Source organism: Meles meles, chromosome 6, assembly GCF_922984935.1.
Source record: "Meles meles chromosome 6, mMelMel3.1 paternal haplotype, whole genome shotgun sequence".
NCBI classification, from domain to species: Eukaryota; Metazoa; Chordata; class Mammalia; order Carnivora; family Mustelidae; genus Meles; species Meles meles.
Genome location: NC_060071.1, coordinates 51,458,728 through 51,481,331, shown reverse-complemented (window position 1 = coordinate 51,481,331; position 22,604 = coordinate 51,458,728). Strand labels below are relative to the sequence as shown.

Here is a 22,604-nt window from a genome sequence, read left to right as displayed (position 1 = left end):
AAAACAATTTACAAGCTTACTTAGAATAAAGTAATTTCAAACACTTGTTTCTTACGAAAGGAGACCATCAACTGTTTAAATTTTACTCAACAGTTCAGTGAAGCCAATTCAAGGGAAACTGTTTTTACTTAAAAAAGACAGTGCTGAGAATAAAATAGGTGAAAGATAATTTTTAAGATTTGTGGCGGAGTTTCTGGCTCTCGACATTTCTAGGAAAAAACTTAACATTCATGATTACCATGATAGTGCTGTTATACACCATCCAACACTGAACCACATTTTGTATTACAACCTCAGAATATATGCACTCACACTGGGGGAAAAAAAAAAAAACCCATAAATTATGAATTGAAAACTGCTGACAGAGCAAGGAAAGAAAAGGATAATTCTAAAACACACATTTTATGGTACCGACATCCACTTGGGGGAGGGGAAATTGGGGGGGGGGGGAGGCATGGCCGGTTCCTATCAAGAGTTTTTGCTTTAGGGTTATTTATAAAAGCTCTCACTAAACTAGATTGTAAGTGTAATACAAAACTGCTGAGAAGCATTTAAACATTGCTCCCGATCAATAGTCATTTGCCAACAATATTCACTTACATTTTTGTCCCTATATAAAACTCAGCGACAAAATAAATTCGTCTAGTGTTATTTCAACTCCATCCCATAAAATATCAAAACTATTCACACCACCATGTCAAGTACAGGGACTCGTTTACCCCCAAAAAACTACTAAAAGGAATGAACTTATTATTTACCTCAGAGCCATCATTCTCAACCCTGGCTTCATGTTATAATTACTTTTATATAAAGGTATTTATATCAATACATGAAGGTACTTTAAACAAATCCTGGTTTATAGGCCTTACCCCCAGAAGAATGGAATCAATCTTGGGTTGGGCCCACATCTTAATATTTGTAAAAAAACTCTCCACCTGATTTCTAACCCACAGTAAGGTTGAGAACCATTTATCTAAGGTTTCGAAAATGCCCTTTATTCAGTACTCTGTACGACTAATGAGACATACTGCATCTCCAGGCCCCCCTTCCAGAAATGATGGGATTCCACATGGTGAGCCAACACCTTGCCATTAACCCCACAGTACCGGCTGTAAACCTATCATACCTTGGATCAAGCACCTTAATTAGGTGCCCACAGCCTAGCGTAACATTAAAACTCTAGCATGACATTCAAAGAATTCTTCCACAATCTAGTTATTCCAACTCCTTTTCCCACTCTCCCCACCACAAACCCAAGTGTCACGTGAAGCCAGATGATATGAAAGGCAGCCATGCTCACCCCATACCACCCACGCAGAAACTGGGTGCTTTGTACCAGTGGCCCACACACAGGTCCTGTGCTTTCCCCACTTTCAGTCTTTGCTTCTGATGTTCCCCCCACTTGATGTTCCCCTCACTCCACCCCACAGTTACTAATCATAAAAACCTTTCTCATCTTTTGGACCCAGCCTGAATACTGCTACCACCTCCATGAAGCCAGCCCCAAAGCCCTCTACCAGAATTTATCTCTAGCTCTGGCCTTTGATATTGTGCCTTCTCACATTCAGCTGTGGCATTCATGCCTATCTACTAAAACCACAAGCCTGGAGAGTAAAGCAATTGTAAGCCCCACAAAGGCAAGGACTGAGTCTCGGGCATCTTTCCCTGGTCCCCTTACCCCTACACCCAGCACCCCACGCAAGGTCTTACTTATAGCAGTGCCCATGAAGTGATGTGGGATTTAATTACAGTGCTCCTTACAACCACAGTCCTCTAAATAAGAAGCTGTTTCTAGACAAGAAGGAGGCTGCTTGATTTCTACCACTGAATTTAACACTGAAGGCAAAAACAGCAAAATAAATAAAAGTGCCACACTGACCTAAAACGTAGCAAGTAATACTGTCTTTGTGGGGCCAACCCACTGCATTCCAGTGTGTCTGGATCATCCTTGGTATCTCTTATGGTTGAGAATAGTGGAGATCCCATAATGGTGCAAAAGTGAATAAAGTACTTTCTGGAACTTAAGAGGGAACGTAAAATTCACCTTAAAATAACTCTACAGAAATGCTCTTTCATTTTCTGGGAGACTTGTAGGTAGAAGGTTAATTCTCCTTCCCTTGGGCATTCCTGGGAGAGAGCTTTTAACTACTAAAAATAAGTCCAATTCCTTATTTGAAAGCAATGGAAAAAAGCCTGGCAAATTCCAATCTTTTTTTAAAGTACAAGGAAAGTATGGATTCCTCGAGTCTTCATTATTATTGTGATTTTTTTCCTCCTAAGGAAGAGCTCCCTTTTTCAAACTGGAGAGGACCTGCACATGAAGGATTTCAGGGAGAAAGGGTTAAGTGAGAAGCTAAAGTACCTGGGCGCGTTTCTGCTGCTCTCTGCTACACCTCCAGGACAAATAAGGATGAGTTGTCAAGTTAAATATAAGCAGTCAAGTGACTGAATTATAATTTACTCTGTGCTCAATTTAAATTAGTGTGAGGCTATTAAAATATACAGTATAAATACGGCAATTCATCACAAGCTGTCATGGATGACTTCATTTATTTGCTGGAGTGGCACACGCTCCACTAAAGGGAAGGAGAGCAAAATCACAGGTCAAATTAAGCCTCTATTCTGTTTTAATTCGCTTATTTAATCTGTGGCGACATAATTGTCTTTTACAGTATGTACAACTCAGAAAGGAAATTTGGGAGGATTACAGTCAGTATACAAATGATTAATCAAATGGTCCATTTAAATGCTAGTTTTAAAAGCAGCAGAAACCCAAAGCAGTCAAAGAATGATAATCAGCACATGCTATATACAAGCTAAGAAATTTCCTCTTAGGTGACTTTTTCCCAATTAGAAAATAAAAAAAAATGGGAAATCTATTAGGCTGTACTTTGAAAGATTTTATAGAATACATTAATGAAATAAAAAGGCTCTGTTTGCCAAGATGGCTAACGGTATTTTTATTTGTTTTCTGCTCTACCTGTTTGCAACTGTCTCGCTTACCTCCACCCCCGCCCCCCAATAAAGCGAGTTAGAAACACATTTCATGAGTTAGTCATTATCAAACAGTTATCTTTGGTTAGCATTTTCCACAAAATGTTCTCTTGAAGGTAGAAATTTTTCTAAATTCACTCGTATAAAATAAAAACCCAAGGTATTTCTAGTCTTTTTAAAATATCAGAAAAAAAGAAAAAATATTGGAAATGATGTTTTCCCACCTTTGAAGTAGGAAAGGGGAAACATGACAATATTCTTTTGTTAGTCTAAAAAAAGAATATTTAGAAATACAAAAAATAGAGATATGTTGAGTAGGAAGAGAAAAGGAATGGATTTTCAAGGACTCTCATCTAATTGCTCCCACAGACATTCAAAATGTTGGTCCAACTGACCACTTGGCTTGGGAAATTAAATTTCCCTCATCATTCTATGCGGGCGTCAGAGCCCTGCAGGTGATTCTGTTTAGACAAGGACTGTGATTTGCTGCTCTTCGCAATCCCTCTGTGACATGAGGCAGCCCCATTGCACAGCTGAGGTCACGGAGAGGTTCAAGTGACATGCTTGAAGTCACACAAAAGTCAGGAGGGGGTCAGGAAAAGATCAAATGCACTTCTAACTCTTAACCTTTCATTTCACCCATACACACACACACACACACAGACACACACTAAGAGCAACTCTGGGTGAGAGCAATGGTCCATACAAAGAACACTGTGGTTTATTTTGTATGTGAGCTGAACCTGCTTTCAAGACGCTGCTTCAAAAGATGAATGAATGAAGAACAAATGAAAGAAATTTATTTATTCAGTCATTCAACAAATTATGTGTTGAACATCTAGTTTTTACATGCAATCCTCTATGTAGGGCCAAGTGCAAGGTTCTGCATGATTCCATGAATAAGACAAGAAGATAAATAAGATATGTTCTCTACTTACAAAGAGATTTCAATGTAAGGAGAGAATGCACACGTATATTAATAGCAAAATACAAGGCAGTATGTGATAACATCCATAAGAAACACATACGGAGAATTCTAGAGAGGTTCAAAGGAAAAAGTAAGTGAGTGATAGACAGACCATATGTGACAGGATTATCTATGTGAGTTCAATAGAGGAGTGGGCTTTGGAGCTGACCCTTGAAGGGTGTTAAGAATTTTGATAGGTAGAGACATGGGTGAAAGCATTCTAATTAGAGAAAAAGACGTGAATCAAAGTGTTGAAGTGTGAAAGTACCTGGGTTCGGATAAAGCAATGAGTTCAACTTAAAAGCAGCACAGCATTCAGACACATGAGATAATGCTATAAAAAGCAGGCTGATGACATACTGTGGAAGATCCTGAGTTGCAGCCCACAGAGTTTTCAGTTTATTTGGGAGTAATGTAGAGCCCTGGAGGACTCTTGAGAGGGGAGGAGATGGGACCAGAACTATGCTCCGGGAAGGCAGATCTAAGGATAGTGAGCAGCAATATGGTGCACAGTTTGAGAGCATGAACTTGGGGCAAGAGAGAAAAAAAGACTAAGAGAGAAAAAGAGACTGATACAGCCTTTTACTTACAGCCTGTTGTGTCTTTTTATTTGAAATAAATTTCTGCTAAGATTTAATTAAAAAAACAAAAAACAAAAAAACGCCTGTTTTGAAGAAATGGCACATTTCTTTCTCTCTACTCTCCAGAGTAGGACTGTTAAATAAGTTACATGGTTTTTGCCTTGGCTGCCAAGGAGCTCAGGGCTAAGTAAGAAGTTTATTTGTATTCTTTAAGATTTATTCATTCACTTTAGAGAGAAAAAGAGAAAGAGCACGAGTAGGAGGGGCACAGGGAGAGAGAATCTCAAGCAGACTCCATGTGGACTGGGAAAACGATGCCGGGGTTGATCTCAAGACCTTGAGATCACGACACAAGCCAAAACAAAGAGTCAGATGCTTAACCGACTGAGCCACCTAGGCATGCCTAATTGTATCTACTCTTTAATCATTGATTCAGTCAACTCAGATAAAGTTTAAACGCAATAGTCATAACTACTCTTAAATCATTCCCTCAACTCAGTTTAAGCATCTAGTATGTTTTATAAATTTTATAGAATCTAGGGATATGAAGTGAGATATAGTCCTCTCTCTAAAGCTCAGTTTAAGGTCAGGTCTAGTAGACAGCATATTTGTAAACACCTACTGTTTTCATTTATTCAAAGTCTCTACTTTAACAGCTCTTTTTAAAATGTGCCTTCCTTTAAAATTGCTTTTAATCCTTTCCAGAAACAGCTGTTAGCACCTTGCCATACCCAACTAAATAATCATGCACATGAATTTTAATATTAGCCTGCTTAGATATAATTCAAAATGTATGAAATTATGAGAAATTATAATGCACCTGCAAGGCAAAATAGTTAAGTTCTGTAGATGATTTATAGGCGTGCTCCCTTCTCTTGGTGTGAATAAACTAAAGTTGACTGTCTTTAAATATTTTAACAGCAACAATCTAAGACTTATAATATCTAAAGGAACAAATAACTCAATAGATGGGAAAGCAGTGCTTTAGGGGTGAAGGCACCCTCTGAGAGAGGAGGGAGCTGAATATCACAACAGAACCATAGCTTCCAAAACCTACCATAAAACACTTAAACCATTCCATCTCCACTTTCACGATACCTGTGACTCAAGCTAACAGGGGAAAAGAAAGTAGTGAGCATCGAGAACTTCATGAATTTTGGGGTTCCTGGGTGGCTCAGTCGTTAAGCATCTGCCTTTAGCTCAGGTCATGATCTCAGGGTCCTGGGACTGAGTCCTGTGTCAGGCTCCCGGTTCAGCAGGGAGTCTGTTTCTTCCTCTACCCCTTCTCCCTCCCCCCCTTTCTTATTCTCTCTCTCAGATAAATAAAATAAAATCTTTAAAAAAAAGAACTTCATGAATTTCATAAAATTTATTCAGCACTTACCTTTACAGCTAATATTTTCCCACTCGGGACATGATATGCTCTATGGGAAGGAAAAAAATAACAAAATCACTTGGGATACTGAACAACCTGCAGAATGGTTAAGGACATCAATGTGAATCTGAACATATCTGTAACGATGGGATATATGATACTTTCAAAGAACACTAATAACATTAGCAGTTCATATTTCTATTGAGCTCCATAGTTTACACAGTGACTCATCATACATTACCTTAAAATAACCCTCTGAGGTAATGCTGGTATTATTATCCTTTTTTTTTTTTTTAAGATTTTATTTATTTATTTGACAGACAGAGATCACAAGTAGGCAGAAAGGCAGGCAGAGAGAGAGTGGAAGGGAAGCAGGCTCTCTACTGAGCAGAGAGCCCACCCGAGCTGAAGGCAGAGGCTTTAACCCACTGAGCCACCCAGATGCCCCTTATTAACTTCCTTTTATAGATGGAGAGCCCTGGGGTCCAGAAAAGCTAAGCAGTTTTCCCAACAGCACGAAATTAGTAAGTGGCAGAACTAGACCTCAAACCCAGACCTCTTCTGACTCCAGACCCTTACAACTGACCAGCACTGTGTATGTGTGTGTGTGGGGGGGGATCTTCTGAAGTCTTCTGCTAAGCACTGTATAGAGCCATATAAAGTGGGAGGTTTTCCTTTTGTTTCCTTCAATTACAGGAACAGATACACTATATCCCTACATTTCATCAAAATAAGCTCAGAACACTCAGAATTAGCTATGGCTTAAGATATAAATTCATAAGAGATCACAGACTTATCAGGCTCAAGTATGTGGTTCATCTTTTCCTAAAGCTGGCATCTCTCAAAATTAAAAAAGCTTTAGAAAAGAAACAAGCTCAAATGATCGGATACAGGGAAATAACTACAGTTTATCAAGGAACAGAAATACATTCATTTATGAAAAAGAGTAAGGGAGTAAGGTTTGCAGAAATAAGATACCATTACTTCTCATTAAGACCCTTTGTGTTTAAACGACACGTGGCCTTCCACACAACTTCTACAAGGACCGTACATTCTGACCATTATTCAGGGACAATCTGTCTTACATAAAAATGTCTAGACAAACCACACAAAATCAGCAAGCACTGTTACTGGAAGTCTATAAAAGTACAGACTTGCACATCAGCCAAAAACAGAGTGTTCTTCCTCTCACCCAGCTGTGTTAAGATGTGATTGCGTGGGGAAGATGTGGGGGTGGGAATGGAAGTTAGCTTCTTGGGAATTCCCTTTTACCTGTTGAGTTGCGAGATACATTTATCAGGCTCCCAATGATGACTTGGCAATGATTTGGTAGGAAAAACTGCCCATTTCTTAAAATAAAAATAAAACATATATTCTCCTATTATCAAAAAGAAAACATCACTCCCTGTTGTTTTGGAAGAAATCTGGTTGCTCTGACAAATTTTTTAACAGCTTTACTGAGGTGCAATTACATATGTAAGATTCAATGAAGTACGTAACTTAATGATTTTTTAGCAAATTTACAGAGATTTCACAATCACTGAGAAGTGTTTTTTAAGTGACCAACTTATAGAAATGGTTTAGTTATTAAAGGCCTGCAAGTATTTGTAACTTTTCACATGTAAAATGTTATAAATTTAGATAAGACTAGAAATATATATATATATGTATACATGTATATAAATACTATATATATTAGTGTTAAAAGAAATGTGTTCTGCTTTTCCTATTTGGGTATACAAAGGTCAAGCCAACTATGTAAGGTAAACAGCTTTTAACAATTAATTATAAATTAATTCAAGAATATCACATTTAAAGAAAGGCAAGATTATAAAAACTAAGTGGTGACTGTTCACTTTACTGAAGTTTTTTAAATCTATAAGATGTCTAAAGATTTTCTCTAAATATCAACCTCCCTAGCATATTAAATACTAAGAGAATTATAAAACTTATTTAAAAAATTTTTATACTTTACATAAAGTGGTATACATTTTATAAATGGAATCCCCATATTATACTGGCTTCAGAACAAGTTACTATTTAATTGTATGTTGTGTGTATGTATGTTAATACCAGACTTTTATAATGTGACACTACATTTCAGGTCATGATTTGACTCATGATGCATCTGAACTTATATAATATACTGGTATATAATGACTAACACTATTTTTCTCACTGCCTGACAGAGAAGTTGTTGGACTAAGCTACACTGAAATGTGATCTGAAGGAAGTTGATAACCTTATTCTATGCAAATATAGTTAATATGTAAGATTTAATTCTATATTATTTTCCCCCCGTACACCATAAATTCTTCCAATTTCAACTTTTAAAAATGCTGTATATTAGAATTTCTAACCCAGGACTGAAATACGAAAATAAAACATATTGTTGAATGCATACACAGGGTTTCAAAATTTGCAAAAAGAATAATGGTGTTACTTTGGACAACAAGCAACACCTGGACATTTGAGATCAACAGCAGTGATAAGGAGATGACCAGAAGATAGTCTAATGTGTATACTATATTGGATAGTTTGGCAACTTAATAAGCTTGTCAAGAAAGCTGACGTCTTTTCCAAAAGAAAGGTCTCCTATTTCCAAGTGAATTAAAAGGGAGAGGCTTGATGATTTAATTATGACGCACGCCAATTCATCCGTGGAAGTTTGGGTTCGATTTCGAGCAATAAAGACGCTCTGAGGTTTGGTTTACACTGCAATGACAGTACCCGTGTAACATTTAATCATGGAGGAGAAGTGGATGACAAAGGCAAGGCCTGGCATGAGTCCAATGTGTCCCTTAACTTTGCAAATGGCATTCTACCTGGAGAAAAGAATTTGTTTACTTTCAATGGGTATTGCATCTCAATTGTCTTGACCTTCCCCAACACATTAACTATGAAGTGATTAATGAAGTTTGAATGGAGGCTCTGGTTACACCAAAGGACAACCATACACCTCTGCATTGTCTTAATTAACAGCTAACACTTCAAATTAGTTTATTGTTGCCACAGTAATTACCTGTTCCAGTAAGTGCATGAAGGAAGCATTTTTATGTGATATTTTTAGTGCTGAGTCCTTGAGTGTTCTGCTTTCTTTGTGAGCAGCACAGACCTTCTGGGAATAGTCCCAGCCCTTAAAATTGAGCACACAACATATACACTTTAGGATGTCATGAACCGATAGCCTGGTATAAATTTTTCGAGTATTTAAAATACCAAGAAAATGAGTAAAAGAGGGGAACATTTACTATACATATTTTCTTAAATTATTTTTTCATTTGGAACAAAAGGTTTTAGATGAGTGAACAAAAAGTTAGTATCGACCTTTAATTTTTTTGTACAGCATCAGATAATTTATTGTGCTCATAAGTCATATAGAGAATTCTCATCTAATCCCTACTTTTTACACTGTAAACACTCAAAACCCAGGCTTTAAGAATTTGTCCAAACTTACAGTCAATGACAAGGCCAAGAGTGGAACTGTGGCACAATACATATATTTTAGGACCTTAAGGAAATATATGGTGATGTTTAAGTTTTCTTAAGTGCAGGTCAGGAAAATACTTAATTCAAAATTTACAAAGAAAGGGGCGCCTGGGTGGCTCAATGGGTTAAAGCCTCTGCCTTTGGCTCAGGTCATGACCCCAGGGTCCTGGGATTGAGCCCCACATCGGGCTCTCTGCTTGGCAGTCTGCTTCCCCCCACTTCTCTAACTGCCTCTCTACCTACTTGTGATCTCTATCAAATAAATAAATAAAATCTTTAAAAAAAAAAAAAACTTACAAAGATGCTAACTATTTCCATCAGGCTTAGGGCCATCACATCTGAGTCTTTCTAGGCAAAGAAACATTCTGCAAGTATTGCTAATCTATCATGGGAGGCAAAAGAGCACAGGGTGTAGGTTCTAAGTCATTTGCTCAGGTTCTGATCGCAGCTCTGCCGCCACTTCTTTTTTTTTTTAAGTTTTTATTTCAATTCCAGTTAGTTAACATAATATTCGTTCAGGCAAAAAAAAAAAAAAAAAAAAAAAAAATATTCGTTCAGGCATACAATACAGTGATTCAACATTTCCAAACAACACCTGGTGCTCATGATGAGTGTACTACTTAATCGCCATCATCTATTTAACCCACCCCCTTACCTCCGCTCTAGTAAGAGCTAGTTTGTTCTCTACAGTTAAGGGTCTGTTTCTTGGTTTGCTTCTCTTTCCCCTACCCCGTGCTTTGCTCATTTCTTTTGTTTCTTAAATTCAACACATGAGTGAAATCATAAGGTATTTATCTTTCTCTTATTTTCTTAGCATTATACTCTTTGCCTCCATCCATGTTGTTGCAAATGACAAGATTTCATTCTTCTTTATGGCTGAGTAATATTCCATTGTGTATATATACCACATCTTTCTCCATTCATCAATCAATGGACACTTGGCCTGTTCCATATCTTGGCTATTGGGAATAATGGCGTTATAAACATCAGGTGTGGGTATCCTTTTGGATTACTATTTTTGTATTCCTTGGGTAGATACCCAGTAGTGTGATTTCTAAATTGTAGGGTAGTTCTGTTTTTAACTTTTCGAGGAACATCTCTACTGTCTCCCACTGTGGCTGCAGCTGTTTGCATTCCCATCAATAGTGCAAGAGGGGGGCGCCTGGGTGGCTCAGTGGTTTAAGCCGCTGCCTTCGGCTCAGGTCATGATCTCGGGATCCTGGGATCAAGTCCCGCATCGGGCTCTCTGCTTGGCAGGGAGCCTGCTTCCTTCTCACTCTCTCTGCCTACCTCTCTGCCTACTTGTGATCTCTCTCTGTCAAATAAATAAATAAAATCTTAAAAAAAAAAATAGTGCAAGAGGGCTCCTTTTTGTCTATATTCTTGCCCAAACTTCTTTTTCTTGTATTGATTTTAGCCACTCCGACAGGTATGAGGCAATACCTCATTGTGGTGGTGGTGGTGGTGGTGTTTTTTAAGATTTTATTTGTTTATTTGACAGACAGAGATCACAAGCAGGCAGAGAGGCGGGCAGAGGTGGGGAGAAGCAGACTACCTGCTGAGCAGGGAGCCTGATGGGAGGCATGATCCCAGGATCCTGGGATCATGACCTGAGCCGAAGGCAGAGGCTTTAACCCACTGAGCCACCCAGGCACCCCCTCATTGTGGTTTTGATTTGGATTTTCCTGACAGTGAGTGATGTTGAGCATCTTTTCATGTGCCTCTTGGCCACCTGGATGTTGTCTCTGTCTTCTGTCCATTTTAAATGTCTTTTGTCCATTTTAAAACTGATTATTTGGGTTTTGGGTTTTCAGTTGTATAAGTTCTTTATATATATTTTGGATACTAACCCTTTATTGAATCTGTCATTTGCAAAAATCTTCTCCCATTCTGTAGATTGCCTTTTAGTTTTATTGATTGTTTCCTTTGCTGTGCAGAAGCTTTTAATTTTGATGTAGTTCCAATAAAGTTTATTTTTGTTTTTGTTTCTGTTGCCACAGGAGACACAGCTGGGAAAATGTCACTATGGCCAATGTCAGAGAAATTACTGCCTGTGCTCTCTTTAAGGATTTTAGGTCCTTAATCCATTTTGAGTTTACTTTTGTGTATGATGAAAGAGAACTGGTCCAGTTTCATTCTTTCATCCTTTTGCATCCAGCTCTACCACTTCCTAACGTGAACCTGAACTATTAGAAAACCTCATCAGGGGCGCCTGGGCGACTCAGTGGGTTGAGCCTCTGCCTTCAGCTCAGGTCATCATCTCAGGGTCCTGGGATCGAGCCCCACATCAGGCTCTCTGCTCAGTGGGGAGCCTGCTTCCTCCTCTCTCTCTCTGCCTGCCTCTCTGCCTACTTGTGATCTCTCTCTCTGTGTCAAATAAATAAGTAAAATCTTTAATTAAAAAAAAAAGAAAACCTCATCATATCTCAAGTCTGGAAAGGGGGTATCAGTCCTTACGTGATAGAGTTGTGAGGATTCAATGAGATGATGTAGGTAGAGCACTGAGCACAGGGCCTGGTGCACAGTAAAGATGCAGTAATGTCAGGATCCAAGGAAGTTTTCAGGGTAGCTAGGTGGTTTACAAGTAAAACCTGCTAAAACCGACTGAAAGAGTTCTCTCTAAGCTTTTAAGAGTCAGACTATGTGTGCTCTACAAATGAAGGCTAATAAAGCTTTCATAATGAAGACTGGCAGAAGGCTGCGCTGTGTAATTTTCAGTTAAGAAATTCAAGTTCTATTATTTCATGATGAACCAACTTGTTGAAGACAAAGAATCAGTCATCTGAAAGGCTATAGCTATACCAAGATTCGGGGTCTCACCATGGTTAGCTCTTGCCAAAATTTATTTATACTGCAGACAGGTGTCGCAAGTGCCACATCTGGTGTTCATCTCAGCAGAAACCACCTGACCATCACTGTTGCTAAATGAGAAGCCTAATTTTCATTCTCCTTGGCTTAACAGGAAAGCTGTTGTTAATTATTATTAATATAAACTACCTTTAAAAAAATCTATATACCGGGGCACCTTGGTGGCTCAGTGGGTTACAAGCCTCTGCCTTCAGCTCAGGTCATGATCCCAGGGTCTTGGGATCAAGCCCCACATAGGAATCTCTGCTCCACAGGGAGCCTGCTTTCTCCTCTCTCTCTGCCTACTTGTGATCTCTGTCAAATAAATAAATAAAATATTTTTTTAAAAATCTACATACCTTTTTTCAGTGTACACCCTCAAATTATAAAATAAAAATCTGAGGCCTCTCCTAGTCTTTAGACTTTAGTATCTCTGTTATAACACTTAGCACACTACAGAAAATTAGTTACATTTACTACCATGTCTTAATCATCTTTGTATTCTTTAAACTTTGTACAAGTCCTGGCATGGTAGGTGCTCCATACTTAATAAATACTCACAAAATGAATACTACCTCTGGGGGAAAGAACATCACTTGGATGGCGCTTTACAAAGAAATTCTACATGCATTTAATTAATTGATACCATAATCTTATGAGTAGAAATCATTTTTCCCCAACTTTGAGGTATCATTTGACATATAAGTAGAAATTATTATCTTTATCCCTATTTCGTGGGTAGATTTCCAACTGCTGAATCCAGAGTCTTTAGAAGGATACCAAGATCTGGCCCATGGTTACTCACTGGTCTCTGGTTCTGCCAATCTCCCTTATCCACAGTACTCACTCTGCTCCTCCAAATATCCACCTGCCTCAGGCCCTTTGGATCTACTCCTCAGGCCTGGAAAACTCTTCCTTCAATATCCACTTGGTTTGCTCTCTTACTTCCTGCAGGTCCACAGTTACTTCTTTGAATATCCTACATAAAACAGCTCATTCTCTCTTTCTTTACTCTTCATAGAATTTATCAATACTTAACACAGTTTATTAATTTATTATCTGTCTGCTACCACTAGAAAGCAAGCTCCATGAAAACAGGCACTTTTGTTTTTTATTCACTACTGTATCTCCAGTGCCTAAAACTGTGCTGGGCACATTTTATAAATATTTGTTGACTGAATGGATACATTTCTAATTGGTATAGGTCTATTTTTGTTTTTTATTCTTCTTTAGGCAGTTTTAGGTTTTTCTAGGAAATTTCCACTTTGTTTTCAATTTTGTCATAAAGTTATTAACTGTATCCTCTTATTTTAAAAAATCTCTGCTATCTAGAATTATGTCTCCTTTTTTCACCCAAAGTTTGTTATTTGTATCTTCTTTCTGTTATACTTGGTCAATTTTTCCAAGCAACCAACTGTTGGCTTTCTTGAGTTGTTTCTTGAATTTTGATTTATTTTCTTTTGTACTCCTTTCCTTCCTTCCATCAAAAAAAATTTATTTTCTTGAGTTAGATGCTAAGCCTATTAATATCCAGTTACTCTTCTCTAATGTTATACAAAAAAACTATGCTTTAGGTAATGACTTTGAATCACATGAGTATTCATGTATGGTTTTGTTCAGCTCTAAATGTTTTTATTCCATGATAATATATTATACGACCCATAAGTTATTCAGATGGGTGCATTTTAATTTCCAAATGTATGAGGGTTAACTTATTAATGATTTCTTTTTTTAACTTTTTATAAAATTTTATTTATTTTTTAAAGTAAGCTCTACACTCAACATGGGGCTTAAACTCATGACCCTGACATCAAGAGTCACATGCTCTACTGAGCCAGACAAGTGCCCTTATTAATAATTTCTAAACTAACCACTATAGTCAAGAAAGAGATCTGTATGTTTCAAACTACTGAGACTTGCTTTGTGCCTTATGGTTTTTAAAAAATTAAATTTTCTGTATCTGAAAATAACATATATTCTCATCTAACTGACAAAGAATTCTATGTCTGACCATGTAACCAGCATGTTTGTTGATTGTGGTGTTCAAATCTTCTGTATACTTACTAATTTGGGTCAGACTAATCTATTTATTACCAAGAGACATTGTCCCATTATAACTGAATTTATCAAATTTTCCTTTTAATTTTCACAATTTTTCACTTTATGTATCTTAAGGTCATTAGTTACATATAAGTTTAGAGCTATTATGTAATTATGGTCTTTTTCTTCTATTAACGTATAGTAGTCCCTTCTATCCCTAATAATACTTTTTTTTTTTTTAAGTAGGCTCCACACCCAGCATGGAGTCCAGTGCAGGGCCCGAACTCAAGACCCTGAGATCAAGACCTGAGCTGAGATCAGGGGATGCTTAACCCACTGAGCCACCCAGGTGCCCCCCAATAATACTTTATCTTAAAATCTTTTTTTCTCTCTTTTTTTTTTTTATATTTTATTTATTTGACAGAGAGAAATCACAACTAGGCAGAAAAGCAGGCAGAGAGAGAGGAGGAAGCAGGCCCCCTGCGGAGCAGAGAGCCCGATGTGGGGCTCAATCCCAGGACCCTGGGATCATGACCTGAGCCGAAGGCAGAGGCTTTAACCCACTGAGCCACCCAGGCGCCCCAAAATCTTTTTTTCTCTTATATTAATATAACCACAGCTTTCCTTTGATAAGTATTTACTGGTGTCTTTGTCCCATCCTTCTCCCTTCAATCTTTCTCTGTCTTTATATTTCAGGAATGTATGCTAAAATAGTCTAAAATAGCACATAACTATATTTCTAAAAGTTCAATCTAACCAATCTATTATTTGGCAATATATTTATTATAATTAGATATTTATTTTTGCCTATATTAATTATAACTACTGATATATTTGCATCTATTCCTACCACTGATTCATCCACTTTACACCTCTCTCTCTCCTGGAACCCTTTTATTCCTTCTACTTCTTTTGAAGTAATACATTCATTCTTTGCTTTTGTTACCCATACAATTTTTAATAATCATACCAGATTTAACAAAATATTAAGTTAATTGTTATCTTTATCCTTTTCTGAAATGATATAAAAATCTTAGAATGGGGTGCCTGGTCAGTCAGTTAAGGATCTGCCTTTGGCTCAAGTCCTGATCCCAACCCTGGGATTGAGCCCCATGTCAGGCTCCCTGCTCAGCAGGGAGTCTGCTTCTCCCTCTCCCTCTGACCCTCCCTTCTGCTCATGCTCTTGCTTGTTTCCTCTCTCAGATGAATAAAAGATATCTTTAAAAAAAAAAACATTTCTAAAAAAAAAACTTAGAATTTTTTAATTCCAATCAGCCTTTCTCATCTTTTATTATTTTGCCCAGTCTTTTGACTTCATTTTGATGTCCCTGAATTAATCATGACTATTGTTGTATATAATCAGGTTTATCTAAACAGTCATCATTCCTTCTTTCATTTTATTCCTTTCTGGATTCAGTTGGATTCAATTTCCTTCTACCTAAAGTTTTCAGTAATAAACTAACCGTCTTTCCCCTCTTTTTATCTTTCTCTCTCTCTCTCTGCCTACACACACACACACACACACACACTCTTTAATATTCATTTCTGAAGATGTATTTATTTTGCCCTCACTCTTGAGTGATAGTTTAACTGAGACAAATATTTTCTCTCAGGAAAACTGAGTCTTTCAGCTTTTATTACTGTTGTTGAAATTTTGCTGAACCCAATTTACTGGCCAATACAAAGCCACTGAAGGGTTTTGGATTGAAGAATGATAGGATTAGACCTTAATTTTAAAATCCTTATTCTGGCTGCAGGTTACCACAAAAAAGGAGGAGAAACCAGAGAGGAAGCTGTTACAGGTCTGTGCAAGAAGTGATGAAATAAACCCAGGTAGTAATTGTGGATGTGGAAAGGGAGAAATGATACAAAAGCCTCTGGCAAGAGAGAATTTATAAAATATGGGGATGAGCAAAATAAACTTAAAATGTCAAGCTGATTGAATCAAAGTATTTATTCACAGAAATAGAGGAACTTTACCTACTCAGCCTTACACCATATAATCCTGTACTTTTTAGCTCCATGAGCGTCAACAGGATTTGTGTGTAAATTTGGTGGATGGTCTGGAAGGAAAAGAAGAATCAAGAATGACTGCAAAGTTTCTGTCGTAAGCAACTTATGGAATAGAGTTTCCATTGATCAAGTCTGGAAAAACTGTGGAAGTAGCAGCTTTCCGAGGAAAACAAGAGTTTAATTTTGGGTAATTCTGAGAGCCCTAAAAGACATTCACTGGTACTTAGATAGGAGTTCGAAGTTCAGGAGAGAGGACTGAGTAGGAGATACACTTTTGGGTTTCATCAACATATAGATAATATGTAAAGCCACAGAACTATAAAAACTCTCTCAGGAATTAAATTAAGTAGAAATGAGGTCCGAGGACTGAACGTGAGGCGCTCCAAATTCAGAAGAAAGATGAGATAAAAGCAGTAAAGGAGATGAAACAGTACAGACAGTAAACCAGCAACAGAACCTAGAGGATGGTGTCCCTGGGGCCCTGAATGGTGGTGTTACCCCCACTGCCAAGTGCAGTACCTTGCCCAGAGGAGGTATTCAAAAAGCCACAGGACTGATTTCAAAGCTATACTTGGTGACAAATGCAATTAATGCTATTATGTGCTCTCTGAAATTTTAAAGATGGGTCTAGTACAATATATATATGGCTAGAAGGCTGGACTCACCTTAAATCTAAACCCTAATGAGAATGTGTTAAAAAATACATCGGTCCAGGGAATAAAGTGAATTTCTAGAAGAATCTTTTAAAAGGGTATAAAGAGTGCTCGCTTCGGCAGCACATATACTAAAAGGGTATAAAGAAAAATCTCAAAACAAAATGCTAAAAAGTCCTATATTCACATAGGACATAAGGGAGAAACAACCTGTGTTCACACTCCAACATCTGGACCCCCACACAAATTTATGTCATGCATAAAAAAGATCAACTGCATCTGTATTTTACAATGTTTGCTGAAATTATTTATGCTTAGAATTTCAAGTTCTAGGAGAATCATAAAAATATGAATCGTCCCAGCTGACTCCTGTTCACAAAATAAATAACCTAGAGCTGATCATATATTTTCTGATAAAGCTTGTATAATCTCATACAATTAAAATAGGCATCTAATTTCTATGGCACTATTCTGCATATTAATTTCTATACACTCTCTAATCAAATTATTTTAAATCATGAGCAGAAAAAAAATTGTAATAGGGAGCATCTGTGCTTCTCTACCAACTGTGAGGTAGGATATAAGTTAAGAATGGAGGGGTTGGGCGCCTGGGCAGCTCAGTTGGTTAAGCGTCTGCCTTTGGCTTGGGTCACGATCCCAGGGTTCTGGGATAGAGTCCCACATCAGGCTCCTTGCTCAGTGGGGAGCCTGCCTCTTCCTCTGCCTACTGCTCTCCCTGCTTGTGCTCTCTCTCTCTCTCCTTTCTCTCTGTGTCAAATGATTGAATTAAAAAAAAAAAAAAAAAAAGAATGGAGGGGCTGACCTAAGATCTGATGTTAAATACTTCAAAGTTTGGTAAAACTGGTAATATATGTTACAAATGCCAATTTGCTAGCAAAATGGTCATTAGAACGAGTAGGGAATCTCTCCTTTTCTTCCTCTTGGAACAAGGATCCCAAGAGTGACTGCATGCATGATAACTTTTAATCACAAAGGCAAAACAAGAACTGCACTGCCACAGTCCTGGGAAGGAGAGAGGCACTTCTTTCCCACACCACGTGGAATAAATGCCATTGAGATGCATTCTACTTCTCACATAACGTACTTCAGAGAAGGTTAGTGAAAAGAGGAACACAATTACCCTGTGAATTATTTATAGAGTGCTATCAATCCTTGGAAAATTCTCTAAATGGACAAGAAACCTAAGAAAACAATCCGGTCACTAAAATGGTGAAAGCAATACTTAGGATCTGGCTTAAGAAGTAACCAGTAGGGCGCCTGAGTGGCTCAGTGGGTTAAGCCGCTGCCTTTGGCTCAGGTCATGATCTCAGGGTCCTGGGATCGAGTCCCACATCGGGCTCTCTGCTCAGCAGGGAGCCTGCTTCTCTCTCTGCCTGCTTCTCTGCTACTTGTGATCTCTCTCTGTCAAATAAATAAATAAAATCTTTAAAAAAAAAAAAAAAAAAGAAGTAACCAGTAATCAAAAAGGGAAAGTCTTATTTTAGGTAAGCAAGAAAGATGATGTTTATCTGTGTTGTTCCCTGGATCTCTTAGAGGACAGGTAAAAGGCGAGAAAGAAAGTGAGCTGTTTTAAATAAATGAAAGTTACAAATGGATTTGCTGTTACTCACTCGCTTCAGCCCTAGTAATGGCTTCTCTAAATGATAAAATTGAGTTCTGTGCTTTTGAGGCAAAGACTTCACGGCTTGTGGGATATACTGGATTCCTTGCTTCTCTGTTCTTTGAATGCCACAGAGATTTCCAGGATGTCCATGAGAGACACAGCAGAATAGGGGAGACAAGGTGAAAGAGAAACCTCTCTGTGATCTCCATCATTATGACAAAAAGTATAATTGGGAGGAGACAAACCAGAGTCGAAAATGAGGTTTTTTTATTAGTTATCCATTTTAATTATCTATGCAACTCTTAATTCTCATTAGCATAGAAAGTGAGAGTTGGCCATATTCAGATTTAATTACGGAATCTATTTCTTTATTTAAAAAATTGGTATCGGGGCACCTGGGTGGCTCAGTGGATTAAGCCGCTGCCTTCGGCTCAGGTCATGATCTCAGGGTCCTGGGATCGAGCCCCACATCAGGCTCTCTGCTCCGCGGGGAGCCTGCTTCCTCCTCTCTCTCTGCCTGCTTCTCTGCCTACTTGTGATCTCTGCCTGTCAAATAAATAAATAAAATCTTTAAAAAAAAAAATTGGTATCTGTTAAACCAATACCATACCTCTTATATCTTAGCCAATGTGAGATCATCAGTTTCCATACTTACAGATACTGTTCCCTTGCTTATGGTATTTTATTTATTGACCAAAAAAAGTAACTCTGATTTTAGGTAAATTTAGAATAACAAATGGAAGTCTTTTTCCAACTCAGAAGGTTTTCCATCTCAAACTCTTAATAGCCAGGGTGCCTGGGTGGCTCAGTCAGTTGAGTGTCTGACTCATGATTTCAGCCAGGTCATGAACCCAGGGTTGGGCTCTGCACTAGATGTGGAAACTGCTTAAGATTCTCTCTCTCCCTCTTAAAAAAAAAAAAAAATTAAAAATAAATAAATAAATGAATAAAATAAAATAAAATAAGGGATGTGAACATTGACTGTACTATATTATGCTGAAAGACTAAAAGGTTGAATGATTCTGCAGCCCACACCAAACAAGTGAAAAACACTTTTTTGCCTTTATAAAAATCAAGTGCATAAATGCATGTGAGTATATATATAAATACGAAACAAAATTTTTGTTACCTTGTGAGATCAATTTTTAATATCCCTGGATATCATCTTTCAATTTAGTGACACATTTTTAGTAAACACATGTAAGTTAGCTATGGTTCAGTTAATAAAAATTTTGTTTTATTGCTTGATCTTTTTAGAGATCTGTTCTTATGGTAGACTTCTTTGGGGGTAGATTTTACCAGTATGTCATTTACTAAAATAGCCATCCACAGGAAAAAAACGTCAAATCGTTTCAGGGAAATCAACACTGACAGTTGTTGCCTTCCATAATAGATAAACACATTAGCCAGGCTCTAGCTGTTAAAATAGGAAATCCAAAGTAAACAGCAGTTGTAAAAAGAAGCTTTTATATAAACTGTACCAGTTCAATAGCAGTCCATGCCAACCTTCCTTTTGCCTAAAACCCATTACAAATACCTGACTACCGATTGTAAAATAATTTGTGGTTAAGCAACAGAGCTCCCCCACTCCCAGACTGTTTAAGTATCAAATCAAACATGTTATTAGGTTACAGATATTAACAACTCTTTCAAGATCCCGATCATCCACAGGTCGTAATGGTTGCTAACCTAGGATATGAGGAACTTGCTACTAGGACCCTACATTTAGTCTTTCTTATTTTTTCTAATTACTCTGGCTATATACCCTTTCTGCCCCCACGCCTGCCTCAGTTAATGCCGTCACCATGGCCTTCATATTTCTTCCATAAGTTGATGCGGCCTGGTTCCAGCCTTTAACACTCTCCACATCAACTAGAGTAATGTCTTTTCATATATGGTCTAAATACCTTAGAGATCGGGGAAGCTACAGTCACAGTGATCTCTTGATCGAAGGTTCAGAAAGAATGTGATGGGCAAAACAGAGAGGCAAGAAATAGAAAGCTAAATGACGACAGTGAAAGAAATATAGGACGGAGGCAATACATGTAGGAAAAAGTAGGAACACCTTGAGGATTAACTACTTGGGATTCCTCTCCCCTGAAATGACTTGATTATAATGGAGTATCTGTTCATGGTTTCTTTGTGGAAAGCTAACAGTAAATCACTTTCTGAAATCAGATATAAAAATGGCTATTTCAGAAAACCTCCGTAAACCAGTGATGAAATTTCTATTGTGCTTTACAGTTTGTATTTTTTATAGAGAAGCTATTAGATTTGCACAAAAATTTCTCATTCTTATTATCCTTACCTTTAGGTAAGGAAACCAAAGCTCGATGGGGTTAAGAACTGCTTCAAAATTCTGAGAAGCACTGGAGGACTCAAGTCCTTGGAAGTCAGGTCCAGTGTGTGCCCCAATAAGCCTGAATGAACACAAACGCGTTGCTTCTAGATCCTTTAACTCAAGTTGTCTTCGAGGTTCTCTGGATATGGTCCGTGTTGATTTTTAAAAAGCAATAGGGAAAATCGATTGAATGACTCGCTCTTCAGAGCTGCATTAACTTTTTCAGGCCACTGGGGTACTATTTACTAAATTACCTCTCCTAGAACACCAAATAGTACCCTAGTGGGTCAAAGAGTAAATGCACCTCTGAAAAGTGAGCCATTTATTCCCTTCTTCCCTGTAGAACCAGATGTAATATGTCCCCTATGACAGAAATATTAACCCATTTCCATTAAAAACTCAAGAAATTGTCCCACACTAGAGAAAATGAGTATGAGGACTCTTCCCAAAGCAAAAAATCTCTCTTCTACAACCCTTGGCACAACCTTGTCGGAAAGTCAACATGTATTTATATAACAATGCTTGTTTTTTATTCACTAGAGATTGATTTTTAATCAAGACCTCAGAACAAAATAAAAATATAAATTCAGAGCTGTGGTTTTCAGCGGAGAGATGCGCAGGGTATCACAATAGCTAGTTTTATCCTGTACTGCAGGATTTTTAAAAAAAACAGCTCGAGCGTTCATCTGGCTTATGAAACAAGAGCTACATCACCAACAACTGCCCCTTCACGTATCTCATTACGTTCCAGGTTATCTCTTTGCCAGAAAAAAAAAAAATTCCTTGACTAGCAAGTAAATATATCATTACTTGTAATCTGTTTAAAGGCCAAAGCCTCTGATTACATTTTTGAGCTGCTTTGAGAACAGCTACTGAGTGATTTCACACTTGTGAGATACCTCGACAAAGTGAGACTTTTAGGTTTTCAGCACTGTTAGTCCCTTACTCTTTTGGAAGATGGCTGTGCAATGAAAACAAGACAACTTTAATTTAAGAATCATCCAGCTTCTAATTAAATTGCCATAGGCAGCTGGTTGGATAAGTTTTAATCAGTTTCAATCACCTATTGATTGGTATACTGAAGCCTAAAAAATTAAAAGTAAAAGATGATTGGGGAATTGTCCCATCTCAGAACAACAGTAGAGGCCTCTGTAAATAACTCCTCTTTTAACCATCAGCTAAATGAACACTTCAATACTGCAGTACAAAGTCTTCTGCAAAATTACTTTAACTAACAAGCAGAAATTTATCAGCTTCAGCCAAAATCAATGCTGAAATCAATTTGAACACTGGTTGTGTCTAAAGGGGCTCATTGGCAATTTAGGGAAATTACACCATGTAAATGCCTGTGCTTTAATTGAACAGTTTCATCAACTAGGCTGTGATTGCTGTCCATTCATTTATTTACTTTCACTGCAGCTACCATTCTGCAAAGGAATGGCTTTGTCAGGCTGGAGAGAGGCACTTTATCTTCATTTTGTGCACTTTTGTGCATAACAGACTTCATGAGACGGGCGTATCATGACTAGGGGCCAAACAAACCTGAAGGGACTTTTCCTTTCACATAAAAACTGAACAACACTCAAACCACTACCATACCTTCCACCATCCGGGGACAGGCATCTTTAAATGCATCGGGGTGTTTGAGTGGAGAAGGAATTTGAATGACTTCCTGCACAT

The 22,604-nt window shown here is 37.8% G+C and overlaps 1 protein-coding gene across 5 annotated transcripts in view; it reads right to left on the bottom strand.

Annotated features, from left to right (window-relative positions):
• MAP2K5 (mitogen-activated protein kinase kinase 5) overlaps nucleotides 1–22,604 on the bottom strand; it is a 257,796-nt gene that overhangs the window by 167,824 nt on the left and 67,368 nt on the right. For all 5 annotated transcript variants that reach the window (XR_006818657.1, XM_046008023.1, XM_046008025.1 and 2 more), the window contains exon 9: nucleotides 5,927–5,966. Coding sequence is in view for 4 of the 5 variants with exons in the window: in XM_046008023.1 (XP_045863979.1) it covers nucleotides 5,927–5,966 (40 nt within the window). In the remaining variant the exon portion in view is untranslated. The remainder of the gene's footprint in view (nucleotides 1–5,926; nucleotides 5,967–22,604) is intronic.